The 17,403-nt window shown below is 32.1% G+C and overlaps 2 protein-coding genes across 3 annotated transcripts; both read left to right on the top strand.

The window, feature by feature from the left end:
- The first annotated feature begins 1,364 nt into the window (after window positions 1-1,364).
- Window positions 1,365-4,138, top strand: LOC120084484 (zinc ion binding / transcription regulator). Its single transcript, XM_039040276.2, has 7 exons — window positions 1,365-1,560; window positions 2,256-2,363; window positions 2,457-2,537; window positions 2,676-2,744; window positions 2,888-2,968; window positions 3,360-3,413; window positions 3,600-4,138. The coding sequence occupies exons 2-7, from the start codon at window positions 2,256-2,258 to the stop codon at window positions 3,828-3,830; spliced, it is 624 nt and encodes a 207-aa protein (XP_038896204.1). The 5' UTR covers window positions 1,365-1,560; the 3' UTR covers window positions 3,831-4,138.
- A 3,323-nt stretch (window positions 4,139-7,461) lies between these two features.
- Window positions 7,462-16,641, top strand: FBP7 (F-box protein 7). 2 transcript variants are annotated; one of them, XM_039042952.2, is made up of 11 exons: window positions 7,462-8,027; window positions 8,423-8,509; window positions 8,639-8,751; window positions 8,844-8,960; window positions 9,119-9,215; window positions 9,997-10,070; window positions 10,536-10,589; window positions 10,682-10,783; window positions 13,945-14,003; window positions 14,873-15,083; window positions 16,297-16,641. In XM_039042952.2, the coding sequence occupies exons 1-11, from the start codon at window positions 8,018-8,020 to the stop codon at window positions 16,354-16,356; spliced, it is 984 nt and encodes a 327-aa protein (XP_038898880.1). In that variant the 5' UTR covers window positions 7,462-8,017; the 3' UTR covers window positions 16,357-16,641. The 2 variants fall into 2 exon arrangements, with proteins under 2 accessions (XP_038898880.1, XP_038898881.1); XM_039042953.2 differs by lacking the exon at window positions 10,682-10,783 and having other exon boundaries at window positions 7,709-8,027.
- The last annotated feature ends 762 nt before the right edge of the window (window positions 16,642-17,403 follow it).

The following is a 17,403-nucleotide window of genomic DNA, read 5'->3' as shown; positions in this document are numbered from 1 at the left end:
GCAAACTTAATCCACTAATCCAAATAAGTAGACGACAAAATCCAATTGAAGACAAAATGTTGTATGCGTGTCAAACTTTCGTTTCAATGTATTGTACAAATGTTTGGTTTTTAGACTTTAGATGTCATGTGTCCTACAATGTGTCCACCCAATATAATGCATGGTAAGCTTTCTATCTTTATAAAGGGGGCTTAGTATGAATCTAGGGACACAAGTTTTTCCTTCCGCATCTTTTTAATTTTCTCCTTGAGAGAAAATCAAGAGAACTTGTACCTTGTGTTATAAAATAAAGAAGTTCTTCATTTCTCCCAAACAATTCAAGTAAGTTCATATTTTCAATACCTACTTTATTTACATCAATTTTTCTTTATTTACATCAATCTTTCTTTACCAATTTTTATAATTTCCAATAACTAATTTAGTCTTCTTTTATTAACTTTCAATTTACACAAAGTTTTCATCATCATTTCAAACACACATATTATTTTAAACCTTTGCCTCATATAATACCAACATACTCATCATTCACCATAATTTTACATTTCATTCTACCATCATAATTTTCCATTCCATAAGAATCATCATTTCACATCGCTCTTTTCCACCTGTCAACCATGCATGCTTCTACCAACTTCATTTACTCCATATTCTTCATGCTACACATATCACGTGTCCATTTCTTCCATGCTTTCTTCAAATGGTACAAATGGTATATATATATATATATGTATGTATGTAAATTACTCAAACAGTAGCATTTTTTCTAATTTTAATTTTTTAATTAAATTTAATTTTTTTTACTGAATTTTTAATATAAATATTTTTGAGTTACTCATTTAAACAAATATATGTAATAATAATACTAACTTCTTATATAAAATATTTACAATTTTGATGTAAATACTAAAATATAATCAATTTTAAATAATAAAATAATAAAAATAAAAAGCAAAATTTTTTTCTCGGGATCCAAATCTCCGAACGAGGATTCTTCAATCCCGATCCCGAATCTCCAAAATAGGAATGGGGTGGGGAAAAATCCTGACAAGGATGGGGACTAAAAATAAATAATTTTTTTCCTCAAATTTCCGGCGACACAACATTATTTTTTTCCCTTGAACATGTGCATGAAAAATAATTTCAACATAATTATTCTAAATTATTAGAGTTTTTTTTTTTTTATTTAAAAACAGATCTAAAAAAAGGGAAATTTTAAATTTCAAACTACATTTTAAAATTATTTGTTTAAAATTTGTTAAGCCCACTAAGAAGTAATAAGAAGGGGCCGGTCCATGTATAAGGCCTTACAATACTGGGCCGGTTCTGAAATAAAGGTCGAGCCCGTTCTTCTCTCTTTTGTTTCCACAATATATATATATATATAACTTACAAATGCTTTTCTTTTAGGCGGCGACGGATCGTCGTCGAAATTCCGAATTTCTTTTCGTGTTCAATCAACAAACGGCAGAACTAGTGCATGTTTTTTCTTCTTGAAGTCTCTTTCATCGGCAGCGAGTGATTTGGTTGCGCTATGTGCATTCCGATTCGTTGATCAGCATCGTAAGTATTCAATCAATCATGCTTTTGTTCTTTAATGTTATGAATGAAATTTTGGTATGGATTGTTCTTGGATTTTTCTGTTTGTTTACTTTCTGCCTCTCGTAATTGGAAAATATTTAGGTTAAGCATCACCGTTTTTGGCTCTTTCAGTTGTCTATCTAGGTTGGCTTTAAGGTTAATCAGTGATGAAACGAAGTTTTAGAACGTTGGCTTTCAGGTGAAGGCGATTGTACTGCATTTATGCAGCCGATTTTTAGTACATGTCTCGATAACAAAGTGAAAATACAGTGGGCGTAAATGTGAAGTTAGTTATGTATTTTGTATTTATAAATTGAAATAATTATTTTCGATGAGGAGATTTTGGAAACTGATAGTTAGTATATTCTCTAAAGCTGCTACTAAAAAAACGTAGCAGTTTTATTGAATCTGAAAAATCTGCAGTCATCCTTATAATATATTTGACCGTTCAGGTCTGTTTTTCTTATTTGTTCTTGAGATGATATGTTTCTGGCTGGATTTATTGTTTCGTCTGTGCGGAAGGTAGTGTGTAACTTGATGTTGTAATGTCAAAAGGTTTTCTACTACGGCTTCCTGGTGTTAGTAGATTGTCACTATCTATTGTTTAGAAAGATATAGCATCTAGCTATTGAAACTGATTGAATTTTGATTTTGGTAAATGCTGGTATTGTTTTCAGATGAAAACTGTCGATGCATCTTTGTTCAGCATGTTCTTCAAACATAAGGATAAACCTTCTCCATCCAATGAAGAATCAGAAGACCTTGGTGATGTTCTTGACATTGAGGTACTCAACTACTAAACTGCATTAGCTTTTGATTTCTGAAATTTCTGCTAGTGTATGTATGGTGTTTTAACCAGAGTTTTTCGCGAATTATAGGTGGACTCTTACCTAAACAATAGGAAGGAGGCACATTATAAAAAGATTATTTGGGAGAAAATTAACAAAGACTATCTTCAGGTTACAGGCTTCTTACCCCTCTCAATAACCATTTGATTGCTTCTAAGAAAGTCTTCACTTATACTTACACAGGAAAAAAGGTGTTTTACGTTTCAATCATAATTTGATTTCCAAATAAATGATATGCATGATTTTCAGGACCAAACAGCTAAGAAACTAGGCCGTGATGTTGTTGGAGCTGCAGCTATGATTAAAAAATCAAAAAAGGTATTTGATTAACTACAATTCATGTTAGATCAGTAGTTTTCATGTTAGATCAGAAGTTTTAATCCTGAAAAACATTGGATAGGAATTTTGCATCTTTACATTTTATAGTATGATATATAATTTCTTATACTGTTGGAAAGCAGAGGCCAAGGGAAAAAGAAGCTCCAATAAACAACCCTGCTCAAGCCGGTACAGAAGCTTCGCGTGAAATGTTAACTAAGAAGGTATATCAGCGAGATAAACTAGTGAATAGATTCGTTGGGTGGGCATGCTATTTATCCCAATGGATCCATTCTAGTCAATTTTCGTATTAGTTTCCATTTTCCAATTCTATTAGACCAAATTCCACTCATAATTATGTCTTATTGCTCCTGTATGGAGAACATGGATGTGCTTTCATGAAAAAATTTCATTAGATACATTTTTTTTTTTTAAAAAAATAATTTTCTTAAGAAACTCTATAGTGTAATTCACATGTTTGTTTCCGGGTTGTTTTGGCATGGGGAAGGGTATGAATTTTATAATTCCATGGCCTTTGTGCATGCTAAGCTAGTTTGTTTGGCCATGTTACATGTATTCACTCATTAGCTTATTTCCCACAACTATTCTCCGCAGAGGCTCAGTTCAAAATTTAACTTCGACGTGTTGGACAAACTCTTCTCTGATACAGTATGTTTATCTATCTATGTCTTCTTTGTTGTTTTGGTATTTACATGTTCTAAGGTGGCTGTAACTATATCATCAATACCTGAAAATAACCATGCCCAAAGAAAGGGTGGAAAAAAAGGAGTTTAACCTTCTTGATTATTTCAATTAGTACACATGGTTATTATAACTGCCAAATAATTTGTGCAGCCTACACCTGATTCAAGAGAAAAGCAGGGAGCCTCAAGTAGTAAAGAGAATAGTTCATCCGAGCTTGAAGTCGACCTCGAAGACAATCATACCGATACAATGTTTGAAGAGAATGTCGACATCGAAGGTGAAGATCCCACAGAAACTTATGGTAACGAGTATTATGATTTCGAAAATGAGGAAGAGTATGGCTATGGATTTGATGATTATGGTGCTGAGGAGGAATATTAGTTGATCGTTTTACACAAAAGCTTCTTAATTTTGCTCAGATCATGAGATGGATTCAAGATAACAGCCCATGAAAGAGCATTGAATTAAGGGTTTCGACATAAAATGCTTGGCTTGAACCTTTCATCTTTAAAATTAAAAATTAAAAATAAAAAAAAAATTAAAAAAAAAACTAGTTGATTTTGTTTTTCCACTAATGTCCCGTGACTATTTACAATTTAATCCTTGTTCCTACACACAAATATATATATGTGTGTGTGTGAATTTGTGATTCTCTCTCCTTTATGCAAAGGCTTAGGATTTCACGTTCATTAATGTTTCTTTTCAAAAAAAGAAAAATCATTGACTGCCCTACATCCTCTTTCTTCCTCCTCTCTCTTTTCTCCTTCCTCCCTCTTTTTTCTCCTTTTGGTGATTTAAAATCCCTTCCTTATTGTCGTTCACCCATTGGATTTGGTCGACCATCGTCGTCGTCGTTCACCAGTCCGTTGTTTGCCCATTGGATTCGACCACTGTCGCCAACCGTCCTTTGCCAGTTTGTCGCGCACTATTCATCCTCATTCATCAATCACTCGCTCGCTCGTCGTAATCGATCGTTTGCCCTTGTTCATTAATCATTTTCCATCATCATTGACTTTCGGTCGCCGATCGCGGGTCGTTGAGGTAAGTCGCTAGTCGAGTTTTCGTTGATTCTCTCATTTGTGGTTTGCTCCCCAAGATTTAGCTGTCTATATAGATCCATGGCGGCCACAGCTGAAAAAGAATAAGAGATGATGTAGAGTTATTGTATGAAGATGGAGAGATGAAGATAGACTGTATTTGTGTCGTCTATACAAATTTGTCGCACCAAGATCGAGGTGAACTTTTTTTTAAACCCTAAATATATATGTTATAAACCTCTGATGGAATATGCATTCCTTGTAACGTTGTTTATTTAATATATATTGTGATTTATGTTGAATATTAAGTCAATATGTGATTTGTATACTATACGATAACTGATAAAGAAATTCGATTAAACAATATATACTTTTCATTTATATATTGTAATATCTACGGATCTTAACTTTGTATATGTTTTAAGGTGTATTGACAACATTTCAAGTATTTGTTATAATATAAAATTAATTGAGAGTTTTTTTTCTAGGGCTTACGTGTATTGTGGATATGTTGGGATTTCTGATTACTTAAATGGATATATACTATGATATATACTGTAATTTGTGTCGAACATTAAGTCAATATTATTTATATATCGTGGTATATTTCATATATTATAAATCAATCTTTAATTTATATATTGTAGTATATTTCATATTTTGGTTAGAATATTTTCAAATACTTAGTGTTATGATGTATATTATCCAATTAAATCAAATAAATGAACAAATCTCAACAAATAAATGCATTTTCACTCTCTATTTGAAAGTATGAAAAAAATTATATTAAATATATCTTCTCTACTCATGATAAATACAGTTTCTTACTCATGATAAATACAGTTTCTCGCTCTCCATCATTAAGAAAGTTTTAAAAATAGAGAAATATATATAAAATTGGGAATGGAAATAATAAAAAATGGTAAATTTGTCTAAAAATAATACTAAAAATATTTCTTGAAAAAATTCAAATTTAAAAATATTTTTGAAATATACAATCTGATGTTTGTAAAAATTACTTCCAATTAATTTTGGGTGTTACCCTAAGGGCCATTACTAAAAATATATATGTAAAAAAAAGCTTTCATGAATCATGAAAGAAACAACTAAGGCATGAATGGGCATTTGGTCTGAGAATTAGTTTTTTTATTGTTCAATTCAGTTATTTACATATGTGTATATTTATAAAAGCAACTGATTTGCTGTGACTTCTTTTTCATGAGCATATTATACTGTACTACTTTTTTTATCGAGATCGACATGTGTAGTAGATTTGATTTTAAATTTGGTTAATTTAAAGCCAAATGATAAAAAATTAGAGGGTCAAAAACCTAAAACTAAAATGTTATGATTAAAAGATAACAACTATTTCTGATGTATGGGGATTTTGTTGCCCGATCCTTAGAAATGGGGATTTAATTCCCTCTATCTCGTTTTGTTTGGTTTTTGAATGTTGAAAATTAAGTCTATGATTACTGCTTTTATATATTGATTAATAATTTATGTGTTTTGATGGCTTACATCTTAGAAATATTTTTAATATTCATGTCAAAATTTGAAAACTAAAAAAAAGTATTTAATTATTTATTTATTTTAAATTTGACTAATTAGCCCAAAATGAATAAGAAAGGATTGTCCAAATAAACAAAATTATGTACTGAGGACCAAAAGATTCGTTGTTCAAATCCTCCATCCCATTTTATTATAAAATGAAATAAGGAATTCTTCATATTATACAAATTAACTATATATAATCCAAATGAATATTTTAGACATTATTTAAAAATATAAATATTCAAACGAACAAGAAAGAAAACTAATGGTAGAACTAAACTTAACATCGGTTGAAAATAAAATCGAATAATTAACAAATATATAAATACGAAGAATGATATTTTAACTAAAAACAATGTCATCCATTTCCGTTCTCCCATCATTCTCTAGAAAAGAAAATTCATTTCTCATTATTTTGGGAGGTGGGGAGGTGGATAGGGAGTGGGAGACTACGACTATATTATGATTATGGGTCGGGCCAGATTTTCCATTTTTTTCCTTCAATATTATTATAAGGAATAAATTTTAGTTCTGATAGTTTGTTACTCTATTATTTTTCTTTGTTTTCATTCAATATTCAAGGGATATATTTCAATTAAGCACTCTATTAATTAATTTGTTGTCTTTTTAGAATAATAATCCAATATATAGTTACATTTTTAAAATCGCAAATATAACAAAAAAAAATAGTGATAGACTCCTACTAATACTAACTTATATCGTCTTTGAATTTGCAATGTCCCGATATATAAATCTCAAAATGATATTCTAATAAAAAAAAACAATAATCTATTCCCCATTCTTTTGAGATGGACAAGGAACAAAAGATTAGGATTATATTATGATAACGAGCCGGGCCGTTAGTTATCCTAATATTGGTTCGTGGATTTTCTAATATTTTTGCTGGATATTATTATCAGAAGTAATAAGTTTTAATTAAGTAGTCTGTTAATTGTTTGTTATCCCTTTAATAGTTTGAACCGACTATATTTATAAGGCCCCAATATATAAAATCTAAAAAATGGTATTCTAAGGTTTTGAGTCGATGTCTATTTGATTCTCAAGTTTCAAAATTAATACTTTTACCCATGAGATTTAAAAAATAGTTCTAAATAGTCCATAAACATGTTTTGACTGTTAATTACTAACAAAAGTATGACTTTGGCAATGAAATTGGTGATTTATTTGTTGGCTTAAAAATTATATTAGTTTAATATTTCTCTAGGGTTATGTCTTACACGTAGCCTATTTTTCTTCTTACTCTATTACCAATTTCCTTCACCTCCTTTGCAATCCTTCGATATTCGACCTAGTTTTTTAAACAATCATGATATTATTCTTAAGCGAGAGATAAATCAAGAAATCAAGAATTAGCCCACAAAATTGATGTTTTAATAACTTTGTGAAAATCATAAATGATCAAGGATATGAAAGAAAAGAAAAAAAGAAAGAAAAATAGAGACTTATAGATAGGTCTTAAACTTCTCACATCTTCAAACCTTCCTCCCGCAGTACATAAATTAACAATCTCATTGTTAAGTTTAGTCAACTAACAATCAAAATATGTTTAGAAATTATTTTGAATGAATTTCTAGATTTGAGAGAACAAATACACATCAGCCGAAAATGTTAGATCAAAGGTGTATTAAAAAACAAAGAAAAAAAAGTAATCGATTTCCACTCTCCCAATTCTTCTCGAGAAAAAAAAAATCCATTCCCCACTCTTTGGGAGGCGTATGGAAGGCTACGATTAAATTAGATGCCACATGATCAGAATCTGAATGTCAATAGTGGCCCAATCTTAAATCCCCATTCTTTGCAAGTCGGTGTTTGTAATGAAAAATGGAATGAAGGGGGAAATTCAGTTGAACCCTCGAACGACTGTTCCGATTTCTCTATTTGTTGTTCTTTCATAATTTTCCCGAGAAATTTTAGCAGTTGACCCGAATCATCTCCAGAGGGAGTATCCGTACACTCATGGCTTCAGGTACGTTGGTTTTGATGTTCTTCAATTCCATGACGATCATACTCGGTCGAATTTTATAATTTCATCTTGGATCTTGCTTTGAGTTTTTAGTGGTTCCTTAGATCTTTTTGTATTTTAGGGTTAAGGCATGTCTTAATTTCTACAAATTGCTTCCTTCTGTAATTCCCCAATACCCCACATAGTTTTTATTTTATTCTGTTAAATAGGAAGTTATGGGTAAAGATTATCGTGTAGACTCAATCATTTTCCTTTTTCTTGCATTTTTTTTACGTAGATGGGTTTTTTTTGGTATGATATATGCGTTTTTTTCCTTCATGAACACGTACCAGAGAATTATAGAATTTGAAATTGGGATAAAATTGTCTTGTCTAATTTTTTTTTCTCTTCTCTTGCAGATTATGCGTTGAAGGTTCCTGCTGAACTTGAATCAGCTTTGCGGTTGAAGACTGTTCAGTATTTCATTACAAAAAGGCCGTGGCTTGGTACTTCCCCATGGCACTAGTTATTGTTGTTTGTCCAGATATTTAATCCTTCTTTCCTCCCCCATAGAACTTAGTTTCTGCATTATGGTTTTTTATTTGTTCTTATTGTTTTCAGGTGTTCTATTTCAGATCTCTATGGGGTTAATGTTAGACCTGTTGCGCCATTTGGAAGTTCGAGTCGGCAGCCATTTATTGATCCAGCATTAATACATCGCTCCTTGCCAGATGAGTTATTGTTTGAGGTGAGGTTGTCATGGTGGATTAATCCCTTGCTTCAAACTTTTTGCTTTCTTCCAAAATTTCTTATAGGTAGAGCTCCTTTTTTCTTAAATAGGTCTTTGCCAGAATGACTCCTTATGACCTGGGACGGGCATCGTGTGTCTGCCGAAAATGGAGATATACTATTCGTAATCCTGTATTCTGGCGTAGTGCTTGTTTGAAGGCTTGGCAGGTGAAGTTACCGAATGTTTAGTGGCTGAATCTTCTTGACATATAGCATATAAATATTTTTTTGGATAAGAAACAATTTCATTGCTAAATGAAATATCCAAAGAGATATAGCATATAAATATTAAACACGAATTCTTACATGAGTTCTATTCTCTACAGCTATCTAGTGTGGTTGAAAACTACAAGTTTTTGCAGTCTATGTATGATGGATCCTGGAGAAAAATGTGGCTTTTGCGGCCAAGGATCCGCACTGATGGTGAGAACTATATGATACACTACGAATCCTCATGACTTTATTTTGAGCATATGGTTACCTCTGTTGTATTCTTCTCTTCCGAAAATTATTAAAGTATACAAGTTTTTCATCACTGAGTTAGCCTTGTAATTATTTTGTATTTCAGATAGCAAATATACATTTACTGTATACTTCTTATTAAAATTTAAGATGCCATATAAACAATGCCTAACAAATTGGGATCCAACAATTCGCAATATTTTACTATTTATATATTTTCTCGTACTGAGAAAATATCAATCTTTGTTAATTACATTTGGAACTAGAAGTCTTGTTGGCTTTGCAATATTTGTGTGTTTGAACCAATGCATCAAAGGTTTTATTAAGTTTTTTAAAAATTGGAATTGCTATTTGACCTTGAAACATTTTTTATTTAGAAGAGAGATGAGGAAGATAATATCTTGGACAGTTGAGTTCATGGCCATGTAGCTGGACTTGACAGTCTTTGAGCCACTTCGTATAATAGGATTGAGAATGGATTTAATTTTCATACGTCATTACTGCCTCACTTATCTTTCCACCAAGATGCCTGGTGTTATGTGCTAAAAAAGCTGAAGAATTAGGGAGGGTTTAATGCTGTTGATAGATGAGAGGTCTTTGTTGTTACTTTGGATTTCGCCAGGGGTGATTATGTGGATCGGCCCATTTGACAATTTTATATCTGAGAAATGTCTTCTACTGCCTTCTTGTAGTCTGCGTTTTGGATTGAAGGTATATAACTAGTTTTTGTTATGAGCTTCAGGTCTTTATGTTAGCAGGAATACTTATATACGTGCTGGGATTGCAGAGTGGAAGATTACCAATCCAGTTCACCTGGTATGTTTGTTTTTTTGGGCTTGTTGTGTGGGCTGGAAGATTAATATTAGTTTGTTTTCAAGCACGATATAAGATTTAATTTTTTAATAGAATAATTGTGTTTGTTATGGTTATTCTTTTGGCTGGGTAATAACTTGTTAGAGCAGGTGTTTATGGGACATAAATGTAATTAAGTTCTGATTTGCATTTAAATTCCCCCCTATACTTTTTAAAATCGAACATGCTCCAAGGGTGTTTGCCATTGCATTCATCCCTTTTAGCTGATAGTGTAAGAGTATTTATGAGCATAATGGGCTCAAAGGCCTTTTATTATTGGTTGAGGAAATAAAAAAACTGAGCTTATTTTAAGATTATTACTAGTAGTTCTCTAGTCTTCTGGCACATTGTAATTAGACTAATGTTTTCTTTTTCTTATTCTTTTTCCTATTAAATTGTGTCCCCTTTCCTTTTGACCAACTTCTGCAGGTGTGCTATTTCCGTTACATCAGATTTTTTCCTTCTGGGCGCTTTCTCTACAAGGTGGTTATTAACTATCATTTAGCCTTTCCAAAATAATTAATGTGTTTCGTATCTAATTGCTCGCATTTGCACTTTTAATTTGTTACTTCTAGAATTCTTCACAGAAGATTAAGGATGTGGCCAAGTGCATGAATTTTCGTGCATCAAAAGCCGACTGTATTTTTGGTGGACACTATACCTTGTCAGATGATAAGGTAAATCTAAATTGCATTCTTTTCGGAATGTTTTTTTCTTCCCTATAAGAAACGACTTATTAAATAAAGAAGATAAGTAGAGATTTCCTTGGATGCCAAGTGGCTTACAACAAGGCACGCTCATCAGCGAGGATAAAAGAAGTGCTAAAATTATGGTCTCTTTGGAGGAGATACACTGCTCTTTGTTACAAAATTAACAATTAAAGAATACAATTGAACGTATAAAGAAGATTGACACAAAAATTTACATGATTCACTAAAAATTTGTTAGTTACATCCACGGGACAAAGGGAGAACAATTTTATTAGAGAAAATGTTAAAAAAAAAAAAATACAGAATCTGCCAAATAATGCATATAGGGTTAAAGAGTTTATATAGTGCAATTCTCTAAACCCTAAGTGGAGAAGGAAAATAATTAAATAATTAAATATATCAAATACCAATTCTAATTAAGTTTAGGATTCAAGGCATTCCAACAAATCTCCACCTTGACTTGAAATCTCCTAAACCAATTCTGATTAGGATTCAAGGTATTCCAACAAATCTCCACCTTGACTTGAATTCTCTCACAGATAACAAATGTATCATATACAACATAAAACACATTGCCACATGTACTCAGACTTCTTCATGCCTTAAAGTGTCCCATCAGGAACCACAAACAATTCAAAACATTCAACAAATCCAAACAACGATGTACCAGATATACTCAAACTTCTCCGTCAAACTCAAGGTAGTAGAATGAAAAACAACTTGAGTTTGCAAAGAAAAAATTTTCGAATCAAAACAGCAAATCTGGACTGGAAACAAAAAACTCACAGATGTATCAAATGCAACATAAATATATTGCCAAATGTATTCAAACTTCTCCCTCAAACTCAAGGTGGTAGAATGATGAACAACTTGAGTTTTTGAAGGAAAAACCTCCGATTCAAATCAACAGATCTGGGTTGGAAACATAAAGCTCATAGACGTACCAATTGCAATATAAATATATTGCCAAACGTACTCAGACTTTTTCCTCAAACTCAAGGTGGTAAAATAACGAACAACTTAAGTTTACGAAGAAAAAACTTCCAAATCAAATCAACAAATTTGGATTAGAAACAAAGAACCCACAGATCTACCAAATGCCACATAAATATATTGCTAAATGTACTCAGACTTCTCCCTCAAACTCAAGGTGGTACAATGACGAAAACTTGAGTTTGCAAAGAAAAAACTTCCGAATTAGCAGATCTGGACTAGAAACAGACAACCTGGCTACAAATGTATCAAATACAACATAAATATATTGTCAGATATACACTGACTTCTCCCTCAAACTCAAGGTGGTAGAATGATAAACAACTTAAATTTGTGATGAAAAACTTCCAAATCAAATCAACAGATCTGGACTGGAAACAAAAAACCCACAGTTGTATCAAATGCGACATAAATATATTGCCAAATGTACTCAGACTTCTCCCTCAAACTCAAGGTGGCAGAATTACGAACAACTTGAGTTTGCGAAGAAAAACTTCCGAATCAAATTAGCAGATCCAATGGTTAGAACTCTTGTCCCTAAAAAACCGAACTACATTATAAAGACAAACCCAAAGTTCAAAACGAAGATCTAACCGTTCAAAATGAGACCCAATGAGTCCCCAAAAGGCTGACCAAAATTAAGACGGTTGAAACTTTAGCAATGGACAGCTTCGTAGAAGTTGTCCCTGAGAAACCAAACTACACTGCAGTTTTACAGATTCTGTTCAGCAGCAACGACAGACCAAACCATTACTCAAAACGGCAATCTAACCGTTCAAAATGATACCTAATGCGTCTCCAACAGGCTGACTAAAATTCAGCACGATCCAACGGTTGAAAGTTTAGCAATCGACAACTTTGTGATAATTGTCCCTGAAAAATTGAACTAGACTATTGTTTTACAGATTCTGTTCAGCAGCAACTACTTACATAAACCAGAGCTCAAAACGATGGTTCAGCCGTTCAAGATGACACCCAATAGGTCTCGAACAGGCTGACTAAAATTCAGCACGATCCAACGGTTGAAACTCTGGAAATCAACAACTTTATGAAATTTGTCCTTGAAAAACCGAACTACACTCCAATTTTACAGATTCTATTTAGCAGCGACTACGAATAAAACCAGAGCTCAAAGCGATGATTCAACCGTTCAAAACAAGACCTTATATGGTTCCAACAAGCTGACCAAGATTCAGTACGATCTAACGGTGGAGACTCTAGTAATCGACAATTTTGTGGAAATTGTCCCTAATCGAACTGCATTGCTCTCCTGGTAAATTTGTCGATTTGTATGTTCTCGCCATACGTCTTTAATTGTCAAACAAATGTGGAATTTCAAAATCCTAACGAATAGGCTCTAATACCAATTTGTTACAAAATCAACAATTAAAGAATATTATAGAACGTAAAAAGAATAGAGAAGATCGACACACAAATTTGCGTGATTCACTAACAATATGTTAGCTACGTCCACGAGGCAAAGGGAGATTGATTTTATTAGAGATAATGTTACAGGAAAAAATATGTAATTTGCCTAAATAGGTCATGGCACTCACTCCCCAAAAAAAAAGAGCGACACAGACGGAAAAGAGGAACCTCATTGAAACCTGCCGAGACCCCTTGCGCAGAAGCTTCACGACATTTTAAAAAATCTCCCTTCATACAGATCGTCGTGGCACGAACTCAGAATTTCTTCGATTCTTATAAAAGCTAGAATGTTGAAGAGGATTGTTTACGCACAGCTGAGAGAGACTTATGCTAAAATACATAGGCAAAAGACAGATAGGCATAGTGCGATGTTCAGAATACGAGAAAAATAGAGATATCTAAAGCAGTTCCTCTTCCTGCTGCACTTTATCACCACTCCGGGCTGTATTTAAAAAAAAATACATAATCTGTCAAATAATGCCTATAGGGTTAGAGATTTTATATGGTGCACTTCTCTAAATCCTAAGTGGAGAAGGAAAAGAATTAAATAATTAAATATATCAAATACCAATTCTAATTAGGTTTAGGATTCAATCTCCCAAACCAATTCTGATTAGAATTCAAGGCATTTCAACACTCTTTTTGTTCTAGCAGTTGGTTCTTAAATTTTGGCAGTCTGTCCAGAACTTATGATCATATCACTGCAGGTTGAAGCAGCTGTTTTGTACCCAGGTGCACGTCCTACTGTGCTCAGAATCCGCATGAGGTTTGTTATAGGCTTGTTTGATTTTTTTAAGTTGTGTTGATCTTGTATAATTCTGGTTCCGCCCACCTATACTTATGTGATCTAGTAATATAAGACCCTCGAGGTGTTCACTTCTATATAAAAAAGAGTATAGATACAGGTTGATTAACGATAAAAGTACTAGTTGTAAAGGGTACTATTAGCCTTTCTCAAAGTTATTCACGATTCATTTCAATTAGCTCCTTATAGCTTGTCTTTTTCATTTGCACCAATTACTAATCATGATCTACATCATAATGGAATTGAAGATAAAGTCACGTCACTGATGAGTTCTCTTTTGTAAAGGGATGCCAAACTCTTCATTGAATAAAGATTAATGCTCCAAGATACAAAGAAACCAAACCAAAAGAAACTGCTTAAAATAGAGTTACAAAAAGTACGAAGGAAAATATAATGGTAACAAGAAGTAACTAGAAAGGAACAATAAAGCTCCCCCAACTCCTATTTATGTCTTGCGTGGAAAAATCCTTAAAGACTTCCAGAAAGAGAGCACCATGATGAGATCATAAAATGCGTTGAATCCAAACACTCAAAATGTGAATGAGGACCCTAAATTATACATTGATTCCATTTCATCCATGACTAATGACCTCTTACCATTCCACGTATCTTGAACTTATTTTTAGAGAAGCAATTTTCGCAGATCTCTGCATTTATTTTTTTATTTTAGATTTTCTCCCCTGGATTGCAAAGCTGCTGCAATGAACTGTTCCATGTATATTTTGGATCTACTATGATGGAATCAACTTCAACTAATGAATATAGCATGATTAATGATAAAACTTCCTACAGTTAGCTGAAGGTTTCTTCTGCTTTTCTGTTCTATATAGGTTAAGAGGAACATCAACGGGGGCTAACAACCGAATGGATCTACTGACCCTTGTTACCAGCGGTATGAATAACAATGAGGTCGGTGATCCTGAAGATGATATCCTTGGCATTGTGGAAAGGTGGCGAGACGATGAAACACACAACCCGGACGTGCCTGCAGTTTCTCATAAGCGGGGCATGACACCTTTTATTTTTGTTCCTTTTGATCAGGTACTTACTTTTACTTCAGAGTACTATGCCCACCATACACCTTTTATTTTTGTTCCTTTTGATCAGGTACTTACTTTTACTTCAGAGTACTATGCCCACCATAATTTTGAGATCTATTTAAATGTATGTTTGGAAGTGATTTTGAAATGGTTAAAATCAATTTTGGCATGTCTAAAATCGTTCTGAAACGCACAATCACTCAAAATCAATTCAATATTTTATTATATATTTAAACACATTTTTTATACTATTAAATTCGATTTTAAATGAGTAAAAATATTTTACGAGTGATTTTAACCAATTTAAAATTACTTCTAAATATGCCATAAATGAGGAAGGCACATGGATCTTGTATTTTAAGGTGCATGATAGTTCAGGTTGAACTTAGTAGGAAATACCAATGTGGATTTGTAGTTACATTTTTTGGCATTTTGATTTAAGGTTCAAGGTGTGCTGAAATCCATGAGAATTAGACATCAAAAAAGATAGAATGTCATGCACGATGTTCAAGTTCTAACTTTTGAGTTTGGGCGGATATGTTCATGCAAAGTTAACAGTTTAAACTGTCTTTTTACCATTTTAATTTTGTTGGTAAACGCAATCCACGATATAATTGAAAAAGACATTAATTTTTTCGGTTAAAATATCATTTTGGTATCTATACAATAAAGTTGGTTAAGTTTTAGTTCCCATATTTTCTCATGTCTAATTTAGTCCTGTATTTTTAATAAATCTCCCTTGAAGTTAAATTTTATTGAAATTGGTTCAATAATAACAATCATTTTCATTCTAGAAAAGATAATATGGGAATATGTTTCCAAAATCTATAGTAAAAATGTTAATAGACATAACAGTTTTTTAAAAAATCAACGATAAATTAGTAGTAGGAACTAAATTTGAGCATGTTGACTAAAATTAGACATTTGAAAATATTGGGACTACATTTGAACAAATTTTTAAGTACAATGACCAAAATGATATTTTTATTGTTTTTTTCTATATCAATTTATATACCATGATCCAAACCCTTGCTACAAGGGGCTTTTATTTTAGAAATGTAGTCTTGAAATTTTTGTTAAATTTGGAAAGTAGCATTAGTTTCTTTTCATTTTCTCAATCAAAAGTTTCATTTTTGTGGTTAAGAAAATGTTAAATTAATCCTGCATGTTACGACTTTCTTCCTAAATATTGTTTTGGGCTCTTTGGCTGTCAGGTGGAAACATCAGAACTAAACTTGCCTATAGATAAGATGGACTATTTTGTACCCGGTTGATGCACCAAGATTAATGTATCTTTCTGTATATATTCTTCAGTCCGGCCTCTTGAGTTTTTTTTTCTTCGTCACTTTATGTGCTGCTTGATGCCTGTGTATAAATAACGTAGCATGTGAATTTGTCCGAAGACGTCAATTTCTTCTGTGTTTCCACTTGTTCTTATTGTATCATCCCAGTATTGTATGATTGTATTGCAAAAAGTTCCAAAGTGATGCTTATTTATAAATTTTGATGCAACCTGGGAAATTGAAGAATGTGAAGTTAGAATGTTTGATTTGCTGCCAGGATTGTTGAGATTTGTCCATTGCTGAACTTATCAAATGTTACTCTAGTGAAGGAATTTAATTGATAAAGTTATAAGTTTAACACAATGTTTATCTAAACAAAATGTAATAGAATAGAATTTGTAAATTGATATACAACTCAAATGTTTAGGAGTGTAAATTGTTATTACATAAAATTTTGATTTTAATATAGTTGTAGTTGTACTGTATATAGCAAAAAGAAAAAAAAAATGCAATGAAAAAAGATCATCATATAATTTATTTTTTTAAAAAAAAAAAAAAAGAAAAAAAGGAAAAACCGAGACAAGAACTTCCTAGATTCAAATTAAACAACTTTGCATCTAAATGTCTCCTAATATGTATATATGCCTTTACCAATTTAATTATTAAAAATAATATTTAACTAAAAAATTCATGAAAAATCAAATTAAGGGAAAAATATAATTTTCTATAACTTAGCCATTTATTATAGATTTTTGTCTTCTGAAAATAATAGTTTGCACTCTGATTGGTAAATTTTTCTGTGTGCGATAAGGGTGAGATACATAAAAGATATGTAAGTCTTGACCGCAAAATAGAAATTCATTTTAAATATGATTTTGGGATGCACTCATCTAACAATAAAATATAAAATAAAATTTAACTGCATTAGTCAAAATGGAAGATGGGAATCATTTCATAAATCAAATCAAATTAGAGAGTAATATTTTTTAATTATTTGGAATTTTATTTGATCAAAATGGACGATTGAATTATATGTAT

Source organism: Benincasa hispida, chromosome 9 (assembly GCF_027475165.1).
Source record: "Benincasa hispida cultivar pf3 chromosome 9, pf3_genome.v1.1, whole genome shotgun sequence".
NCBI lineage: Eukaryota > Viridiplantae > Streptophyta > Magnoliopsida > Cucurbitales > Cucurbitaceae > Benincasa > Benincasa hispida.
Note: the sequence above shows the minus strand (reverse complement) of the source record. Positions and strands in the feature narration are given on the sequence as shown.